This window comes from Sinohyriopsis cumingii, chromosome 10, assembly GCF_028554795.1.
Source record: "Sinohyriopsis cumingii isolate HCF-2022 chromosome 10, ASM2855479v2, whole genome shotgun sequence".
In the NCBI taxonomy this organism is placed as follows: Eukaryota; Metazoa; Mollusca; class Bivalvia; order Unionida; family Unionidae; genus Sinohyriopsis; species Sinohyriopsis cumingii.
In genome coordinates this window covers 2,163,115-2,184,910 of record NC_142970.1, presented here as the reverse complement: position 1 = coordinate 2,184,910, position 21,796 = coordinate 2,163,115, and the positions used below count along the sequence as shown (strand labels likewise).

Here is a 21,796-nt window from a genome sequence, read left to right as displayed (position 1 = left end):
GATCTTCATAAGGGTAAGGGGCATGAGTATAAATATTAATAATTTACTAGTCTTTCAGTAACTTTAAATCAAATTTTTCTCAACAAATTAGTTTTTTTTTCTTTTTGACAAGTCCAGCGGGCACCTCACTCACTTAGAATACAGCAGGGGCCCAATCTGAAATCAGGAAAGCCCCATGGCATCAGGCTAGCAAAGTTTTTGAGCACTGGATAATAAGTGATATTTCTGAAAAATATTTTAACACATGTACTTCAAGAGATCTGAGTAAGTTACTTAATAAAATCCCTCATATTTGAACATGTTAACTATCCAATAGGAATAGTTCTGTTTTGTAGCACTATCTCTTAATCAGCTTTAACTGTATATATTATTATTTTCAGGTATGCATCAGTATGGAAAGGCTGTTTGACATTGTACACTGGAAAATCAGGAGGGATATTCAAAATTGGAGAGTAAGGATAAACCGTCAGCATGTCTTTAAAATCAAATAATGACTTCTTCTGAAACTTTTATTTGTAGTTTTTTTTCACAAACAATAAGGCATAGATTGTTCAGAAATGACTTTGGATTATTTGAACTTGTGCACGGTTGTTTCAGTTATGAATATGATTTTGTATGCTCCTGCCTGACCTATGGAGTGAGCGTAAAGGTTACCCATATCTGTCCATCCCATCCAATCCCATCCATCATTTAATGTTACCTATATCTGTCCATCCCATCAAATCCCATCCATCACAGAGTGTTACATGTATCTATCCATCTCATCCAATCCTGTGTATCAGTCTTATCTGTATCTGTCCATCCCATCCAGTCCCATAGGTTGGGGAGCCATCCTGCAGACTACCTTACAATTAATTTTCTACAACAGTATTGTGTTCTTTAATTAAAGGCTTATGTCTGAAGAGCATAAATGTGTGACAAACAATTTGATTAACTTTTAAATTTTCGAAAGCAGCATTATAATGGGGGAGAGCTGAATGTATGAATCATGCAGAAGGAGCTTGACACGCAGGCAAGGGCAAGCTTAAGGCCCGTACATTGATAATTGCCTGATCGCCCTATGTCCAACAGGGCAACTGATATTTTAGATGTTACTAAAATAATAAGAGGAAAATATTTGTAGCTGAAATGATGACATAAAGGAAATTTTACCCTTATATTGATTACAAGACTCGTTGCTGCAACAATCCTTCTTTACTAAAAGATAGGGCCTACTCTAAATGCATATCCACGTTCCTGCGAGTCAGCTATCTTGAACCGTTCCAGTCTGATGGATGCTTGCATATCAGATGTATGATACGGTAGGCATTCAATATATGTACAGTATTTTGCTACATATATTTGTGTAAAGGTTTGTAAATCAAACTGGCAGATGTTGTTTTTTATGGGTTTTCATTTTGTGTGTTGGATTTGATTGGGTTTTCATTGTTGAAGGAGGATAGGGAAGAAATGAAAAGTTAGAGAAGATGCCTAGAGAGGGAATATAAAATGGACAAAGATAGAACGCAGTTTTTTAAAAAAATAAAAAGGGGCCATATGACCTGATTTTGATGAGGATTACTGGCTACTTTTCAAGGATCACTGATTGTACTGATTAGAAATTTATATGAAAAAATTATAATCATTCTAATACAAAATTGGTGAAGTGTAATAGCTAGCGTAGCCAACTGACTCCTTGTGATCATGCTGAATGAACTTGTGTGACACCATGGAGATTCAGTTCAGTTGCCTCTATGTTGCTGACCTAGGTCAGACCAGTTCAGTTGCCTCTATGTTGCTGACCTAGGTCAAACCAGTTCAGTTGCCTCTATGTTGCTGACCTAGGTCAAACCAGTTCAGTTGCCTCTATGTTGCTGACCTAGGTCAAACCAGTTCAGTTGCCTCTATGTTGCTGACCTAGGTCAGACCAGTTCAGTTGCCTCTGCATTGCTGACCTAGGTTAGATCAGTTCAGTTGCCTCTGTATTGCTGACCTAGATCAGACCAGTTCAGTTGCCTCTGCATTGCTGACCTAGGTCAGATCAGTTCAGTTGCCTCTGTGTTGCTGACCTAGGTCAGACCAGTTCAGTTGCCTCTGTGTTACTGACCTAGGTCAGACCAGTTCAGTTGCCTCTGTGTTGCTGACCTAGGTCAGACCAGTTCAGTTGCCCCTGTGTTGCTGACCTAGGTCAGACCAGTTCAGTTGCCTCTGTATTGCTGACCTAGATCAGACCAGTTCAGTTGCCTCTGCATTGCTGACCTAGGTCAGACCAGTTCAGTTGCCTCTGTGTTGCTGACCTAGGTCAGACCAGTTCAGTGGCCTCTGTGTGTTTTATATAAAAGCTCTTAGCTCTTTTTTCCTTAGCATGATTTTATAGGATGAAAATGCAGTTAAAACCATCCAAACAATCATCAGTTGTTATTTTGAAGTTGATTTACATCCAGTTTTTCCTGCTAGGTATGTGTGTTCGTTTTGAATTCTAGTTCACTTTACTTTAAAATAAATCAGACTATTATTAATTGAGTTATGTATGCAACATTTTGGTATTTTTTCTTTCCTATTTGGTTTATTTCTAAATAGGGCAAGTAATTAAAAAATTTGATGGGCTCTGAGCATTTTGCTAAAACTTCCTTAATTGTAACAGTCCTGTTTTATTAATTCTTCCCCACATTCTTTGTTTATTTTCCAGATTCTGCATGCAGTTTTCAGAAGTTCCCAATATGAGTGAACCCAACCCTGAGCATATGCCCAAACCTGTAAGTTATGATTAAATCTTATAATTTAATACCAGTGTCATAAGGCACAGATCAATTATATAATATAATGAGCTATTTTGAGAGACCATGTGTTTTCAGAGAAAATATTTTGTTGGCAAAAGGGAGGCAATCTGTTATTACATGTTTTACTGAATACCTTCATTACCAGGTGATCTGTCAATACAGGTTTTACTTTATTCCCTTATTTCCAGGGGTGTCCTGTCAATGCTGTTTTTTCTGTATACTAGCAGAATAGACCAAATACAAATTTTGCTTTATACCCTCATTTCCAGGGTGGTCTGTCAGTACAGGTTTTTCTGTATACCTTCACTACATGGTGGTATCTCAATACATATTTTTACTATGTGTTTTCTCGGCATGGCTTGAGGAATTACTTGGATCATACAATAATTTTTGAAAATTTAACTGTCTAGTATTATTATTCATGTTTGACACTGTTTTAACTGTTCAGTCAGATACACAAAAAAGTATAGAGAAAGCAAACCTGAAGCTTTCGTCTTCACAATTAGGGCTTCATCAGCAGACTGATTTAATCTTTACTGACTGCTAACATAAGTCTGATAAGAAAGACATTTGTGGACCTATCTGTCATATTAGGTATGAAGGACAGGGTTAAAGTCAGTGCCATCATGATTATTGAGGAAATGGAAAGGACATTGAAAACAGGATTTAATGAACATCGAAGACCATGTTCAAGTTCATCTGAAGTATCACAGCACATCCACAATGTTTGCCCTGGACACACTGTAACTTGGAATTCAGTATAAATATTAGATTGAGAATAAACCTGGTTTGAGCATTGGGTTAAAGAATCTATCTACATCCATGAGCACAAGCTGACGCTGAACAGGGACAGGGGCCATTACAACCTGTCTATCAGTCTGTTGATAAAGTCCTTATCATTATGGTTCACATTATTGCTGTATCCATATTCATATGAGTTGTATCATTATGGTTCACATTATTGCTATATCCATAGTCATCCAGTTTGTATCATTATGGTTCCCATTATTGCTATATCCATGGTCATCCAGTTTGTATCATTATGGTTCACATTATTGTTATATCTATATTCATCTGAGTTGTATCATTATGGTTTACATTATTGTTATATCTATATTCATCTGAGTTGTATCATTATGGTTCCCATTATTTCTGTATCCATATTCATCTGAGATGTATCATTATGGATCATATTATTGCTATATCCATAGTCATCCAAGTTGTATCATTATGATTCACATTATTGCTATATCCAGAGTCATCCTGTTTGTATCATTATGATTCACATTATTTTATCTACATTCATCCAGGTTGTATCATTATGGTTAACATTTATTGCTGTATTCATCTGAGTTGTATCATTATGGTTCACATTATTGCTAATTCAGTACTTTTTATCCCTATGTTTAAACTGTCATGGACAAGTCAACTTTCCGCTTGGGTTTTGTTGTTCAGTCAACAGAAACTACTGTAACATGCTCTACAGCAAGTGTCCATTTCTTCAACAAATATGAGAAAGCATAATACTGTTTAATAGGCATTTAGTGTATCAAGTCCATGAAGAAAGATATGGCTACAATATGTTGATGTATTGGCACAAGACAACATTGATTCATCTTCATTCTTTAAGGGTTCACTTTGAGATTCTGGTAGTGTGGACTGTGATTACTTAATCAGAGATTGACTATCTGACAGGGGCCCGGGTAGCCAACTGGTCTACATTTTGAGATTGACTATCTGACATGGGCCCGGGTAGCCAGATGGTCTGCGTTTTGAAATTGACTATCTGACATGGGCCCGGGTAGCCAAATGGTCTACGTTTTGAGATTGACTATCTGACAGGGGCGCGGGTAGCCAAATGGTCTACATTTTGAGATTGACTATCTGACAGGGGCCCGGGTAGCCAAATGGTCTGCGTTTTGAGATTGACTATCTGACATGGGCCCGGGTAGCCAAATGGTCCACGTTTTGAAATTGACTATCTGACATGGGCCCGGGTAGCCAAATGGTCTACATTTTGAAATTGACTATCTGACAGGGGCCCGGGTAGCCAAATGGTCTGCGTTTTGAGATTGACTATCTGACAGGGGCCCGGGTAGCCAAATGGTCTGCGTTTTGAGATTGACTGTCTGACATGGGCCCGGGTAGCCAAATGGTCTACGTTTTGAGATTGACTATCTGACATGGGCCCGGGTAGCCAAATGGTCTGCGTTTTGAGATTGACTATCTGACAGGGACCCGTGTAGCCAAATGGTCTACGTTTTGAGATTGACTATCTGACATGGGCCCGGGTAGCCAAATGGTCTACGTTTTGAGATTGACTATCTGACAGGGGCCGGGGTAGCCAAATGGTCTGCGTTTTGAGATTGACTATCTGACATGGGCCCGGGTAGCCAAATGGTCTACGTTTTGAAATTGACTATCTGACATGGGCCCGGGTAGCCAAATGGTCTGCGTTTTAAGATTGACTATCTGACAGGGGCCTGGGTAGCCAAATGGTCTGCGTTTTGAGATTGACTATCTGACAGGGGCCCGGGTAGCCAACTGGTCTACGTTTTGAGATTGACTATTTGACATGGGCCTGGGTAGCCAAATGGTCTGTGTTTACAGATCACTGATATCTTACCTCTGTCCATGTCGGTTTCAATCTCGGCTCGGCCAACATGGGTATGTGTGAAGCTTGCCAGTAGCTTCCCCATAGGTTAATGGTTCTTTATATGTTCTCCACCATATATACTGGCCACCACATATAGCCTATCATCTGTTGAAAAATGTTGTTAAACCCAGAACAGCTCCAACATAGTGTACATTGTCAGCATGTGCACCAGTTCATGGTTGACAGTTCTAAGGACAACTACAAGGAAAGGGAGTGACATAAGAAATCAAAATACCAAGATTACTGGTGTTATGAACATTCATCTTGTACTGAGTCTTTGACCCACCTGATTGGTAACACTAGTAAATCTAGTAGAATGGAGGAAGCTGCGACTTCTCCTCCACCATCTACAGTCTCTGGAGTTACATGTGTGACATTTGGTATATAACAAGCAACAACAAAGTTGATTGGTTCTAGCCAATTTCTTCCCATCTTCCACTGTTTTAGTCGAAATGTTAAATATTTTGGGAAAACCGCTTCAGTGGCCTAGTGGTTAGAGCATCTGCCTTGGATCCGGGAAGTCGTGGGTTCGATCCCTGGCTGAGTCATACCAAAGACTTACAAAAATGGTACTAACAGCTACCTCGCTTGGCACTCAGCATTAAGAGGTTAGTGTTAGGACTAGTTGGCCTGGTATCAGGATAATGTGACTGGCTGGGACGTTATGCTACATGTCTGTGGCATGATGCCCCAGTGCTAGACATTACTATAAACTGTCACACTGCAGACATCGTAGAGATGTGACTGAAAAATTGTTAAAGCTACGTTAAAAAGTCCAAATCACACACACACTCACTCACATATACTTTGGGAGAAATTCCACCCAATTCTAGGCAGCCGGAGTGGCATAAGTCTCCCCGTATGGCCTTCAGACCTGCAAGTCTGGGTTCATAGGGTTTATAAATGACTTATTGAACTGTGCAATCTAGCGACAACTCGCTTTTGATGCCATCTTGGCTACTGATTGTACCTTCCAGCCATCTGGCTCTTGATACCATTTAATGACTATGGCATTCTTTGCATACCATCCAATGCCTCATCTGCCTAGCCTTGTTCTTACTTGTTCTTACTTCAGCAGTACAGCTGTCTTCACTGCCATCTGTGGATCCCACACAGTTTTTTATTTCAACAAGTTGTCCGTACCAGTTTGATGACTACATCAAACAGATACAGCTAACCATTTGCTCACAGCTTACCTTCTTGGATGGTACCGTGACAGTGTTAGAGACGATGGCCATGCCTGTCTGTCCCTCCAGAAATGTAATATATGGATATTGATCTTGATCCTGGCCAGGACAACCTGCACACTGAGTGTGGGTATAAGCATGATGATGCTTCATGCTTAGATCCCACTATGGAGTGGACTGAGTATATCTTTAAGAATTTATGGTGTGTTGCTGAACTCAGAATGCTCTGCACACCCAACTTCTACTCTGGCATACAGTGCAAGGCCTCAGTTGTTTTTGATGACAAGGAAATCAGCCCTTCCTAAAATCTTCCTCCACCATTGAGAAAAATATATGCAATTGTAGAGTCTATCTGCCATGATAAGTGACACATTCAATTACCAAGCCTTTCTTTTTTCCGAGAATCAGCTCCCAGCATTCTTTGCAATCTCTCTTGTATAAGACCCATTCTGACACCTTCTTCACGGATCTCCCAGCATTATACAGGATTATACATGAACTCAATCTGACTTTGCCTGCTCTTGTATAAAGACATTCTGCACACCACTTTAAAGCTCATTCACAATATAGTAGCCACATCTTTGTTGTTGTACTTGGCATCTCTACTGATTGTACATTCTGCCCTGACACTATGAACCTCCCTTTTATCGCCTCTGCTACTCAGTGTCAAGATAGATGAATTGCTGAAGCATGCAGCCCAAGGACCCCCCTTCCATCACTCTGTGCAGCAACCATCGCCCTATACATCATCTCTAATTCACCCTAAATGGTGTGCAGAACAGAGACAAGATGACAAGGGATCATTTGCTGCACAACCCAAAAGCCAGCGGCGATCCCAATCCTATACATGAAGACAATATGCTAATGATTTTTGAGGCATTCATATCAAGAGGATAGCCCATGCCTCCATTCTCTTGCGTTTGACATGTGTCCCCAACTGCCTGCTGACATCTGGTAGGTGCCCTGCTCTTGTTTTCTTTTAAGTGGCATTGGAAAATCTCTGAGTGATGAAAGTTATCATCACAGTCTTTCATTTTTGGAGCGACCATGTTCAGAACAATACAGTTTTCGTCATGTCAGACAACTTGGCAGTAATGACATTCGACATCAAAAGGGGCACTACCAAATCACTCCAGCTATACATTGTGGTCTGGCCATTCCACTGTTGGTGTGCACAACACAATGCCAACATCCTGATCAGACATTCCTGGCAGACTAAATGTATTGGCTGATTGTCTGTTAATGAGGGAACAGATTCCCCTTATAGAATAGTCTCTCCATCCATCAGCCTTTCTTCAGATTTCCCAGCTATGGGGGCATCTATGATTGATCTTTTTACAACCAGGTGGAATCACAATCTTTTTATAACAGGTGGAATCACAAACTGTTCACCTTCATCTCCCCAGTACCATATCGCCAGGCTTGGTTCATTGACACTCTTTCTCTCAGTTGGGAAGGGTCTGTGACCCTCAGTCTTATCTCTACCCATAATTCCTAAGATTATACAAAAATTAAGAAGTGCAAAATACTTAAGATTATCCTTCTCTGCTGGGACAAAATCTGGATCAATGATCTTCTTGATCTAGCGATAGATCTACCTAATAAGATCCTGTTAAGGCCGAATCTTCTCAGACAGCCTCAAACCCACGTTCTGTCATTTCCCAGACCATATTCACCTATATGCTTAGCTCTTATTTGGAGACCCTTGCAGCAGAAACAGTTCAACCCAAGAATTGCATGAGCTAGAAGGCCCTCTACTTTAAATGTGTACAAAGGGCAGTGGCATGTTTTCAGGGACTGTTGCTAAGTCTAAAGCTTTGTACCTTTGAGTGCTTCTGTCTCACAAGTAGCTATTTTCTTTGCCTCTGATTACAATTACTATTTAGAGCATGTTCCATCATCATGGCAGGGAGGATCTTGGTCATAACAAAAACCTCTCTGACTTGTCCGGCATTGTTTCCTCAAACAGATTCAGGCCTTTAGCCAGTATCGCATTGAAACTCCTTTCATACAAAACCTGTTGCCTGATAGTGTTTGCTTTGGCTTTCCGAGTCAGCAAATTACATGCCATCTCTGTTTCAATCAGACATCTTAGAGGTCTTTTTGACAAATCCTAATTTTTTGCTGTCAGTTGGCATTCAAAAAGTCATGATACAACCTATCTTCTGTATTGACACAATAGCCCATTTCATGCAGACTTCGGTGAACTTCGTAATTTGCTCGGAATTTTGATCACATGGCGGGTGGTCAGCTGACCATAATAGCCACTCGATAGGTGGTGGGCAAAATATGGCTGACGCTTCAGCATCAGCATCAACTTCTGTAACTACTTCAACGTCGTTTATCGAGTTCAAAAATGCATATTCAACAGTGATGCTGCTGCAGATATTGATGAAATTTAATATTGGAACCATCCTGTCTTATTTTCTGGAAACCAGGGCGGATTTCAAACCCATACGAGAGAGTAGCTTTGAGCTGTTTACATCTGTATATTATATATGTAAGTAAGGAAATGGTGTCGAAGTAAACAAATTTAATCCTGACAAATGGCGGATGCTTCAGCATCAGCATCAACTTCTGTAACTACTTCAACATCGTTTATCGAGTTCAAAAATGCATATTCAACAGTGATGCTGCTGCAGATATTGACGAAATTTAATATTGGAACCATCCTGTCTTATTTTCTGGAAACTAGGGCGGATTTTAAACCCATACAAGAGAGTAGCTTTGAGCTGTTTACATCTGGACATGTACATGTAAGTAAGGTAATGGTGTCAAAGTAAATTTAATCCTGACAATAAAAGAGCAAGTTGTTAAGACTATTTCTGTGCATCCGAAACATCACTATAATAAAATGCGTTTCATATGAGTTTATCAGATTTGTTTTTGAAAGTCTGTGGATAATTTACATGTAAATTTCAATCATTCTTTAATTTTATTTCTGAAATACTTCTAAACAACAATGTACGCCATTTTATTATGTACATGTACCCACCAGCTTTTGATTGGCTGGAGTATAAAGTAACTTGGGAGGTTATTCGGATAATTACAGAGCAACTTGGTTAAATTCGGTATGAAATGGGCTATACAAGAGGCTTTCAGACAGGACCTGGTACATTTGCTCAGACTATCTGAAGGGTCTGAGCCAGTTTGCAGAGCTCAAAGACTCGTCTTTCTCCTAGTTAAACCTGGCAAAGAGGACATAACCCTTTGAACCCCCTCATTTTGGTTTAAGTGGGTAATATGCACTGCCTACTGAGACACTAGCACATAGTCGCCTTATGAGATAAGAGTAATCTCTGCAATCCTTGCCTTGACTGTCATATCTCTATAAACGATATCACCGAGGCCATTGGTTGGCATGCAGTCAACTTTCCTGGGTTTTATCTACAAGATTTGGCTCAACAGTGACAAACTCTGGATCTAGAAGGTTTCAGTCTCTGTTGTTCAAGCAGCTACTAGACCCAATTAACAATCAGCGCAACTTAGACCCAATTAACAATCAGCACAACTTAGACCCAATTAACAATCAGTACAACTTAGACCCAATTAACAATCAGCACAACTTAGACCCAATTAACAATCAGCACAACTTAGACCCAATTAACAATCAGCACAACTTAGACCCAATTAACAATCAGCACAACTTAGACCCAATTAACAATCAGCACAACTACTGGAATGGCATCCTCCACCACTTTTCATTGGAATTGCTTGGAAATTTTATGTGGCAAGAACATCTCATTATTTTGTCTTCATAAACTTGACCATGTTGCTACCTGTGGTGCTCCTCACAAGTTAGGAGAGCGGGTTAACCTTCATGTGGGGAATCAAATCATCTTCCCTCAGAGGTTAACTGAGGTATAGGTAGGATTCTCAACATTCCCTCTGCTTATTACATATTCTTCTAACATTTATATGATTCTCAAAGGAGAAAGCAAGTTTTTCAGTAAATTGTTTCTCCTTGAATACTTAACTGATCACATTCCTTTAATAACCTCCTATCCCCCAACATTGCAAACACCCCATTACACAATGTTCTGCTTAATACTAGTGCCACATGTTGATGGCAAGGGAAGGTAGTGAGAAAGAGTTATTGCCTTTTGTCTATATAATATGGACAGAATAAACCAATTTTTGTTTTTGAGAGGGGTGGATTTGAGAGGTAGTAGGGCTTATATTCCAAACGTTAATATGATCAGGTAAGTATTCTGGAAGCAGAAATATTTCCTGAAAAATTTGCTCTTTTTTTTCACATATCTAGGAGCGACATCGTTATTTAGGACTTACCTCCTGCATTTTAACTTTTACCTTTCAAACTAAAACTGAATGGGTTGTTTTCAAGGTTTTCTGACCATTTGGTTACTTTCTTTGAGCTGGCACCAATTGGAGAAGAAAACTGAATTAACAGTTGTCAATTTTGAAAGAGAAACATGTAGTAAATAAATCTTATGTACCTTGTAGGAACAAAACAACAATAGAAAATCTCCTACAGAGCAGGGGGAAGCAAATCAAGCCAATCTCCAACAACAGCAGCAGCTGGGACAACCTCAGGGAGCTATGCCACCTCGACCACTAGTTCCAGCACAGGGCTCTAGACCTATAGGTAAATCCAAAGTCATTAATTCTTGCTTTGATATTCTCATTTTCATCACTCCACATTTTTCTGATTTGTGCATTGAGATGACTGTGACTGTTCTTGTCAAGAGACAGAAATGGGGACCTGTATTACACCAGTACTTTGAAACTGAATTGTGACTGTTCTTATCAAGACAGAAATGGGGACCTGTGTTATACCAGTACTTTGAAACTGATTTGTGACTATTCTTGTCAATAGACAGAAATGGTGACCCGTATTATACCAGTGCTTTGAAACTGAATTGTGACTGTTCTTATCAAGACAGAAATTGGGACCTGTGTTATACCAGTACTTTGAAACTGAATTGTGACTGTTCTTATCAAGATAGAAATGGGGACCTGTGTTATACCAGTACTTTGAAACTGAATTGTGACTGTTCATATCAAGACAGAAATGGGGACCTGTGTTATACCATTACTTTGAAACTGATTTGTGACTGTTCTTATCAAGATAGAAATGGAGACCTGTGTTATACCAGTACTTTGAAACTGATTTGTGACTATTCTTGTCAATAGACAGAAAAAGAGACCCATATTATACCAGTACTTTGATGTGTTTGACAACAGATCTTGAATTCCAATGTTTGATGTTACTTTTTCTATCAACAGATTTAAAAATCCAACTCATAACTCCAGTGTCAGACTTGACTTATTCTGTCAACAGATTTAAAAATCCAGCTCATAAATCCAATGTCAGACTTGATTTTTCTGTCAACAGATTTAGAATTCCAGCTCACAACTCCAGTGTCAGACTTGACTTATTCTGTCAGCAGATTTAAAAATCCAGCTCATAACTCCAGTGTCAGACTTGACTTTTTCTGTCAACAGATTTAGAATTCCAGCTCATAAATCCAATGTCAGACTTGATTTTTCTGTCAACAGATTTAGAATTCCAGCTCATAAATCCAATGTCAGACTTGATTTTTCGGTCAACAGATCCAGCTCATAACTCCAAAGTCAGATAAGGGGTGGGGGGGGGTATTCACCAGTATTTGGTTCTTTACATAATGTGATTGGCAGTTATGGATACCAATTTACAAATTATAATTAAGGTGGAGCTGTAATTTAATTTAGCTGTGTTCATTCAGAAGGCTTTTGGTTGTATTGCTATATAATAAACCAGCAGTCAGGTGTTGTATTTGGAGGTGGAGATGTCATCCCATAGACAATGGGACTTAACTCACTAACTTAAAACTGTCGTATATACCATGCAATATATGAATATTGTTAGCAAGTGATTTGCATGAGTGGTTGTGTTTTGACTTAACAAATGAACCTCGGCTTGAATTGTAAATTGCCTATTTGTTTTAACAGTATTTCAGCATAAAGACCAAACTGCCCAGGAAAACGTATTGAAGATTGTATGTAAATGTTCATTGGATATCGAATATTGTATGGGAATGTTCATTGGATATTGAAAATTGTATGGGAATGTTCATTGGATATTGAAGATTGTATGGGAATGTTCATTGGATATTGAAGATTGTATGGGAATGTTCATTGGATATCGAAGATTGTATGGGAATGTTCATTGGATATTGAAGATTGTATGGGAATGTTTATTGGATATTGAAGCTTGTATGGGAATGTTCATTGGATATTGAAGATTGTATGGGAATGTTCATTGGATATCGTAGATTGTATGGGAATGTTCATTGGATATCCAAGATTGTATGGGATGTTCATTAGATATTGAAGATTATATGGGAATGTTATTGAATATGAATAAATGAGTTGAAGGCTTGGAGCATTAGGCGTATATATAATATGCCTAATGCTCCAAGCCTTCAACTCATTTATAGTTCCATAATAATTCAGAGTTGAAGGCTTGGAGCATTAGGCATAGTTGAATGCTTGGAGCATTAGGCATAGTTGATTGCTTGGAGCATTAGGCATAGTTGAATGCTTGGAGCATTAGGCATATTATATTAGCTCCATAATAATTCTGAGTTGAAGGCTTGGAGCATTAGGCATATGATATTAGTTCCATAATAAATGAGTTGAAGGCTTGGAGCATTAGGCATAGTTGAAGGCTTGGAGCATTAGGCATAGTTGAAGGCTTGGAGCATTAGGCATAGTTGAAGGCTTAGAGCATTAGGCATAGTTGAAGGCTTGGAGCATTAGGCATAGATGAAGGCTTGGAGCATTAGGCATAGTTGAAGGCTTGGAGCATTAGGCATAGTTGAAGGCTTAGAGCATTAGGCATAGTTGAAGGCTTGGAGCATTAGGCATAGTTGAAGGCTTGGAGCATTAGGCATAGTTGAAGGCTTGGAGCATTAGGCATAGTTGAAGGCTTAGAGCATTAGGCATATTATATTAGTTCCATAATAATTCTGAATGGTGAATAATAGTACAAACAAATATATATCACACAACTAAGAAGACTTTTGCATCACTCATTAGCCTCACTGCATGATGTTGGTTCTTGGATTATAATTTGTCAGTTATCAAGATATAAAATGCAGTATTTTGGTTAAAATGTTATTCTAGTAATGTGTAAGATTTTCAAAAAGGTCAAAACAGGATCACACGATGAGTTGTAAATAAGTCACCTCGCAATCAGTTTGTAAATGAGTCACATGATGAGTTGTAAATAAGTCACCTTGCAAACAGTTTGTAAATGAGGCACATGATGAGTTGTAAATACATGTAAGTCACCTTGCAATCAGTTTGTAAATGAGACACATGATGAGTTGTAAATAAGTCACCTTGCAATCAGTTTGTAAATGAGTCACATGATGAGTTGTAAATAAGTCAACTTGCAATCAGTTTATCAGTTTGTAAATGAGTCACATGATGAGTTGTAAATAAGTCAACTTGCAATCAGTTTGTAAATGAGTCACATGATGGCTAGCAACAGGATAAAACTAAGTGAAAGAAATAAACTGCCTCAAATTGTAAAGTTGTATAAATTAGGATTCAGATATATGAAATGATGGTTTTATTATCAGTGAAAATTGTCCCACAAAGGAGGCTAGATTTTAATTAATATATGGGGTTTGAAGGTGGTCATAACATTATGTACACGCCTTTTAAACTAATATATAACTGATGTTATCACTATTACATATCATTGTTATAACTTGATTTTACATGTACAAGTCTTTAAATGATCTGTGTTTTGAAGGTAATGGCCAGCCATACAACCAGCAGAGGCCTCAACAGCCACAGTTTCCTGGGGGCAGAGGCATGGCCCCACAGTTCCCCCAGGGTCAAATCAGAGGGTCAGTGCAACCACCAGCTATTGGGAGAGGATCCCCTAATCTAGGTCAAGGTCAGATTCGCCCACAAGGTCAGGTGCTACAACAGAACAGAGTGAACAGGAGGTAGCAAAGAATGGGGATTAGAATTACCTCGCCTGTACTGAATGTGAAGAGTTACCTCCCCTAGCAAGTTCTTGAGACTGCTCAAACTTTGAAAATGCACCCGTCTTAACAAAACAGTATTTGAGCCAGGCATGACCAGTTCTTTCTTGCTAAACATTTATTTTGCCATTCAGCATTGGAGGATAAATGTTATGTTCTAATATTCCTACTGTGAGGTTGAAGAATATTATAAGAAATATATGCATAATTTAGCAGGCATTTCTGGAGACTAATACTTGTTTAAATCAATGGTGCAAATGTTTGCAACTTTTACCCTAGTTTTTGGACACCTCAGGATATTTATTAGCTCTACTGGTCATAGATTAGAAGAGCTTATGTGAAGGCCTGTCATCCATGGTCCATTCACAGTCCATCTGTCATATGTTAGCAGTTTGTTATCACTACTCCAAAATTACTGAGAGGAAACTTTGTACATACATTTATCCCATGAATGAAATGGTGCTGTTTGTAATCCAGTGTGGTTCCAACTGTGGCCGTCTTGAAAAATCTTGTTATGCTATTCTTCCTGAACAGATGGTTATATTGACATTGGGGTTTTCACCAAAATACTTCCTTGGAATTCTGTATGCTCTCGAATCAGTATGACCATTACAGAATGATGCTGATCCTACAGTCAGTATGACCATTACAAAATGATGCTGATCCTAAAATCAATATGACCATTACAGAATGATGCTGATCCTACAGTCAATATTACCATTACGGAGTGATGCTGATCCTTCAGTCAATATTACCATTACAGAATGATGCTGATCCTTCAGTCAATATTACCATTACAGAATGATGCTGATCCTACAGTCATTATGACAATTACAGAATGATGCTGATCCTACTGTCAATATGACCGTTACAGTGTGATGCTGATCCTACAGTCAGTATAACCATTACAGAGTGATGCTGATCCTACAGTCATTATGACCATTACAGAATGATGCTGATCCTACAGTCATTATGACCATTACAGAATGATGCTGATCCTTCAGTCAATATTACCATTACAGTGTGATGCTGATCCTACTGTCAATATTACCATTACAGAGTGATGCTGATCCTACAGTCATTATGACCATTACAGAATGATGCTGATCCTACAGTCATTATGACCATTACAGAATGATGCTGATCCTACTGTCAGTATGACCATTACAGTGTGATGCTGATCCTACAGTCAGTATAACCATTACAGAATGATGCTGATCCTACTGTCAGTATGACCATTACAGTGTGATGCTGATCCTACAGTCATTATGACCATTACAGAGTGATGCTGATCCTACAGTCATTATGACCATTACAGAATGATGCTGATCCTTCAGTCAATATTACCATTACAGTGTGATGCTGATCCTACTGTCAATATTACCATTACAGAGTGATGCTGATCCTACAGTCATTATGACCATTACAGAATGATGCTGATCCTACAGTCATTATGACCATTACAGAATGATGCTGATCCTACAGTCAGTATAACCATTACAGAATGATGCTGATCCTACTGTCAGTATGACCATTACAAAATGATGCTGATCCTACAGTCACAATATGACCATTACAGAGTGATGCTGATCCTACAGTCATTATAACCATTACAGAATGATGCTGATCCTACTGTCAGTATGACCATTACAGAATGATGCTGATCCTACAGTCACAATATGACCATTACAGAATGATGCTGATTCTACAGTCATTATGACCATTACAGAATGATGCTGATCCTACAGTCAGTATAACCATTACAGAATGATGCTGATCCTACTGTCAGTATGACCATTACAGAATGATGCTGATCCTACAGTCACAATATGACCATTACATTGTGATGCTGATTCTACAGTCAGTATAACCATTACAGAATGATGCTGATCCTACTGTCAGTATGACCATTACAGAATGATGCTGATCCTACAGTCACAATATGACCATTACAGAGTGATGCTGATCCTACAGTCAGTATAACCATTACAGAATGATGCTGATCCTATTGTCAGTATGACCATTACAGAATGATGCTGATCCTACAGTCAGTATGACCATTACAGAATGATGCTGATCCTACAGTCAGTATGACCATTACAGTAACCATCATAAAAAAGTTACTAAAACTACTTCTTCTGAACTGATGATCATATCAACATGGACTTCTAAAAAAATTCAAATTGGTCCTAAATGGGACTTTTACAAAAGGATTTCTGATGATGTGAAATTGGTCCTAAATGAAAATGGTGCTAATTTGACATCTGATGTCATGGCTTTGTGGCCATATTGCAAAGCTTGTTATTGTTAATTCTCCTGAACTGATAATTATAGTGACATCTGGAAGAGTTCCTAAGATATGTAGTTACCCCTCGATGAAAATGTAGCCACCAACCTCCAATATGGCCACCATGGTAAACATCTTGAAAATCCTGTTATGAGTACTTTTGATGAATTTCATATTGACATGGGGTTTTCACTTCTTATTATATGTTGTTGGTCCTAATGGAAATGATGCTAATGTTACCTCCCAAAATTTTAAAAATTTGTCAAATCTGCTTTTCCTGTACAGAGATCCTTCTGACATTTGTTAAAAATTCTTTTATCTTGAAAAATATATCTTGTTCCTTTGTCCCTGTATTAAAATGACACTGTTCTAACAGACCAGAATGGCTGCCAAGATGGCCATCCTGAAAATCTTGTCATGACTACTTGTATGCACAGCTATATTGACATGGGGTTTTCATTAAAACACCATAACATTATATAGTTTGTTCTGGATGAAAATGTTGCTTGTCTGACCTCCAACATGGCACCATAGTGGCCATCTCCGACCTGTTGTCACTACTCCTCTTGTATCAATAGGGGTATTGACATGGGGTTTTCACTCTTGTTGGAAAGGGGCTCAGACATGAGGTTTTCATTCTTGTTGGAAAGGGGCACAGACATGGAGTTTTCACTCTTGTTGGAAAGGGGCACAGACATGGAGTTTTCATTTCTCTTGGAAAGGGACACATTGGGTTTTCACTCCTGTTGAAATGGGGCATGGACATGGGATTTTCACCTCTCTTGTTAAAGTAGGGGTATTGACATGAGTTTTCACTCTTGTTGGAATGAGGCACAGACATGGGGTTCTCTTGTTGGAATGGGGCACAGACGTAGGTTTTTCACTCTGGTTTGAACAGGGCATAGACATCGGGTTTTCACTTCTCTTATTTGAATGTGGTACAGACATGGTGTTTTCACTCTTGTTTGAATGGGTCACAGACATGGTGTTTTCACTCTTGTTTGAATATGATTATTGACATGGGGTTAACACCAAAATATTTCTTGCATTTTTTTAATTGGTTTTGACTGAAAATGGCACAAAGTTAAACATGCACATAACTGCACTTTTGTTAAGGAGTTTGGAGTCAGGTCAAAGGTCATTGCTTGCAGTTGTGTACTTTATACATTTATAGTAAATTTTGTCCAGACTTTGTATTAAAGGGCATTCTAGTGAACAAGTTGATAGGCAGGACCCTGTGTTTATTTCAAGATCACAATTTGGTCTTGGTGGGTGGGGTAACCATACTGCCTTGTCACCTTGATAACACGAACAGGTATGAAGGTATTTTTATTAAACCCACTTCATGGATATACTTGAAGATACCTTGTATGATGCCACTTAAAAAATTCTTTTTTAGAAATAAATATTTAATTTATAGACTTAACCAAACCTAACTCAGAGGAATAAGGAATATTTTGACATTGAGACAAGTTTAGTGACTTCTATCCATAATATCTTGTTCAAGGTCAAACTGCATGACAGGGGAGTTTGTACTGCATTTACAAGTAGCTTGTGATAATATTAACTTGAATATGTTTAAACAAATATTTTTGTTATTAAATTTTGATGTGTTGGAGTTTTGCAAGTAATGGTTTTAATACTAAACATTTAAAAAGAATAAAAGTACCAAAGAAATTTACTTCTCATGGAATCCTGGAAATTCTCTATGGCCAGTAGAGCATCCATTAATGTTTGTGGACGTTCAGTGTCTGCAATTTTTTATAAACCTAATTTTTGTCACACTAAAATGGATCAGTTACAATTTGCATTAAGTATCAGAAGAAAATTTTATTTAATGCAATGACCAATAATTAAACAATGAAAATGACATATGATGTCTTTAATAGATTCTTAATTGTTGTAGGATTATCTGTAATGGTTTTATATCTTTTGTAGCTTGTCATCAGTAATTGTTGAAGGGAGTATAGATATTTGATGAATTGTTTAATAAACTGTACATGCACCTTTAAACATTAATTTTGAAATGCTCATAAATACCATGTGTATTGGATTCAATGCCATGTATATTGGATTCATTGCCATGTATATTAGATTAAATTCCATGTATATTGGATTCATTCCATGTATATTGGATTCATTGCCATGTATATTGGATTCAATTCCATATATATTGGACTCTGGGGCCCCGAGTGGCCAAGTGGTCTAAAGCGCTCTTCGTTACGGATCACTGCCATCTCACCTCTGTCTGTGTGGGTTCGAGTCTCAGATTCGGCTAATGTGGATATGTGAGAAAGCTTGCCAGTAGCTTCTCGTGGGTCGGTGGTTCTTTCCAGGGTTTTCCTGAGTTCTTCCTCCACCATTAATACTGGCCGCCATGTATAGCCTATCGTGTGCTGAAAAATGGCATTAAACCCTACAACAACAACAACATATATATTGGTCTCAATACCATGTATAATGGATTCAATGCCATGTATATTGGATTCATTGCCATGTATATTGGATTCAGTACCATGTATATTAGATTCAATTCCATGTATATTGGATTCATTGCCATGTATATTGGACTCAATTCCATGTATATTGGATTCAGTGCCATGTATATTGGATTCATTGCCATGTATATTGGACTCAATACCATGTATATTGGATTCAATGCCATGTATATTGGAATGAATATTCTATAAATCTTTCAACCTGAAACATGAGAAGGAAATGTTTGATGGACAACAGCTAATTCTGATATGCTGACCTGAAAATTCAATAGAAACAGACCCAGACATCATTGATACAGTGCTGAATGAACTATAGTGGCATATTGTCTGGTTTCATTTTCTGGAAATAAATCTGCCTGATATGTATGTATGTATGTATGTATGTACTTACATACATACGTATGTACGTATGTATGTATGTATGTATGTGTGTGTATTTATGTATGTATGTATGTATGTATGCATTTAAGTATGTATGTATGTATGTATGTATGTATGTATGCATTTAAGTATATATTTAGATGTCTGGATTGAAGGATCTTTTACTACATGTAAGGGCAAGCTAATAGTGGTAAATCTTTCAGAAACCTTAGATTAATAAAACAATATTATATGAAATGTCCTACATACAGTGAGGATTAGCACATGTACAATCAGATTACCAATAATTACTACACAAAATTGTACAGATATTGCCCATGATTGACATAAGCAATTTATTAGCTTTAATGTATAACTATGCAAAGTTAAAGACAATATATAAAATGAAACCTGATCTTCTTGTGCTCTTATTCCATTGCCTCACAATGTCATTTATTGATTACAACAAATAAAGTTTTTGAATTTACATGCCAAAATAAAGGAATAGGATTTTCAAACAGCATTTTTAGATAATATTTCATGGAATGTTTGTGTTTGTGACTGTTGGTTTTTATTATTAGCAGATTACTAAGGTGGTGACAGTGTACATTCAGCATTTCTCAGTAATTCATTTTTAAAAGTAATTGATCATCTATTAGCATGTAAATACATAAATCAGTTGTTATGGAATTTACATATTCTCATAACATGCTATTAAATTGAAGTTCTAATCAGATTTATAATTGCAAGAAATGGTCACATAAGCAAATAAAGGTATTGATCAATTTTAACTGAAATTTTAATATGTTTGAGTTGTCTGTGAAAAATCTTTATATCTGTACAAGTTTCAGACCTTCAGGCAAAATAAAATTGTTTGGACATAGTGGTTCCCCAAGTCTAATTAACTTATTGTGGGCTTGACAGAAAAATGAGCTGGGGTCATTGTCAGTGGACTTGACAAAAATGTGGGCCATGGGTTCTTGTTTACCCACTCAAATTTGAAGGTCTGAACAGTAGTATGTTCATTTGAGTCTATCCCACTCAAATTGGACAGTCTGTACAGTAGTATTTTTGCCATTAATGTCTAATTAGTAAAATATAAAACAAACAAAATGTATATCTGCATGCTGTGTACATCATGTTAAAGTTCATGGTTATCAACTCATTTGTTTATCTGACATCAGTTATTACCAGACTCTTCTTTTGTGATGGATTTTGTCAGAGAAAGAGAGCAGACTTTTGATTGCAATCCAGGTGTTTTGGAGTACAATTAAGATACATAAATGTTTTGCTTATAAAGTACAAATAAATAACAAATATTTAATATGTTTTCAGTGTTCTTTGGTCCTATGTACTGTTGATGCATGTATCCCTTTTCCTGTAGCAATTTTTTGCCAAAACAAGACATGAATGTCACAGAATTGTTGCCTTACATCAAATATGAAAAGTCTAGTGCATGTATAAACTTTCTGCTTATTCTTCTTTAAAAAGGTCACATAATCCATTGGATGAGTTAATATTTAATTATGTCCACCAATGGATGTAAAATAATTACCAGTCTACCCATGTATCACACCAATGCATTTCATATGACCAATACCAACTGTTGATTGTAATCCAGGTGTTTTGGAACAGATCAGTCTTGTGATGTGTTAATGTATCAACACATCAGTTTAAAGCTTATTAATTAAAATCAGTACAGCAGGCAGCTGTAATCACATTTCACATTTTACTGGCTTATGTTAAGTTTTTGTATTCATGTCATTACCAAATACACTATTGGCATCATATATACACACTGTTACACCTATAATCATGAAACGTGTTGATGTGATGCACCTTCATGTATAGTATACCTTTACCATAAAAATCAGTCACTGTGACCCATATTTTATGCTTCACTGACTTGTGTTCAGTCTTAAGCACTGTTCATTTTAGAATCATCAAACTTGATGATTGTACTACTAATATCATGTCCTTGCAACAATTTAAGGTCAGTGCAATCTACATTTCACATGTTAATGGCTTATCTTAATTTTTGGCATT

General features: G+C 37.7%; 1 protein-coding gene across 2 annotated transcripts in view; it reads left to right on the top strand.

Moving 5' to 3' along the window:
* The window catches only part of LOC149789490 (SOSS complex subunit B2-like), a 44,651-nt gene extending 23,577 nt beyond the window's left edge, over positions 1-21,074 (top strand). For both annotated transcript variants that reach the window (XM_089971516.1, XM_089971517.1), the window contains exons 4-7: positions 381-452; positions 2,669-2,735; positions 11,067-11,208; positions 14,368-21,074. In XM_089971516.1, the coding sequence (XP_089827642.1) occupies positions 381-452; positions 2,669-2,735; positions 11,067-11,208; positions 14,368-14,570 (484 nt within the window). In that variant the 3' untranslated portion in view covers positions 14,571-21,074. The remainder of the gene's footprint in view (positions 1-380; positions 453-2,668; positions 2,736-11,066; positions 11,209-14,367) is intronic.
* The last annotated feature ends 722 nt before the right edge of the window (positions 21,075-21,796 follow it).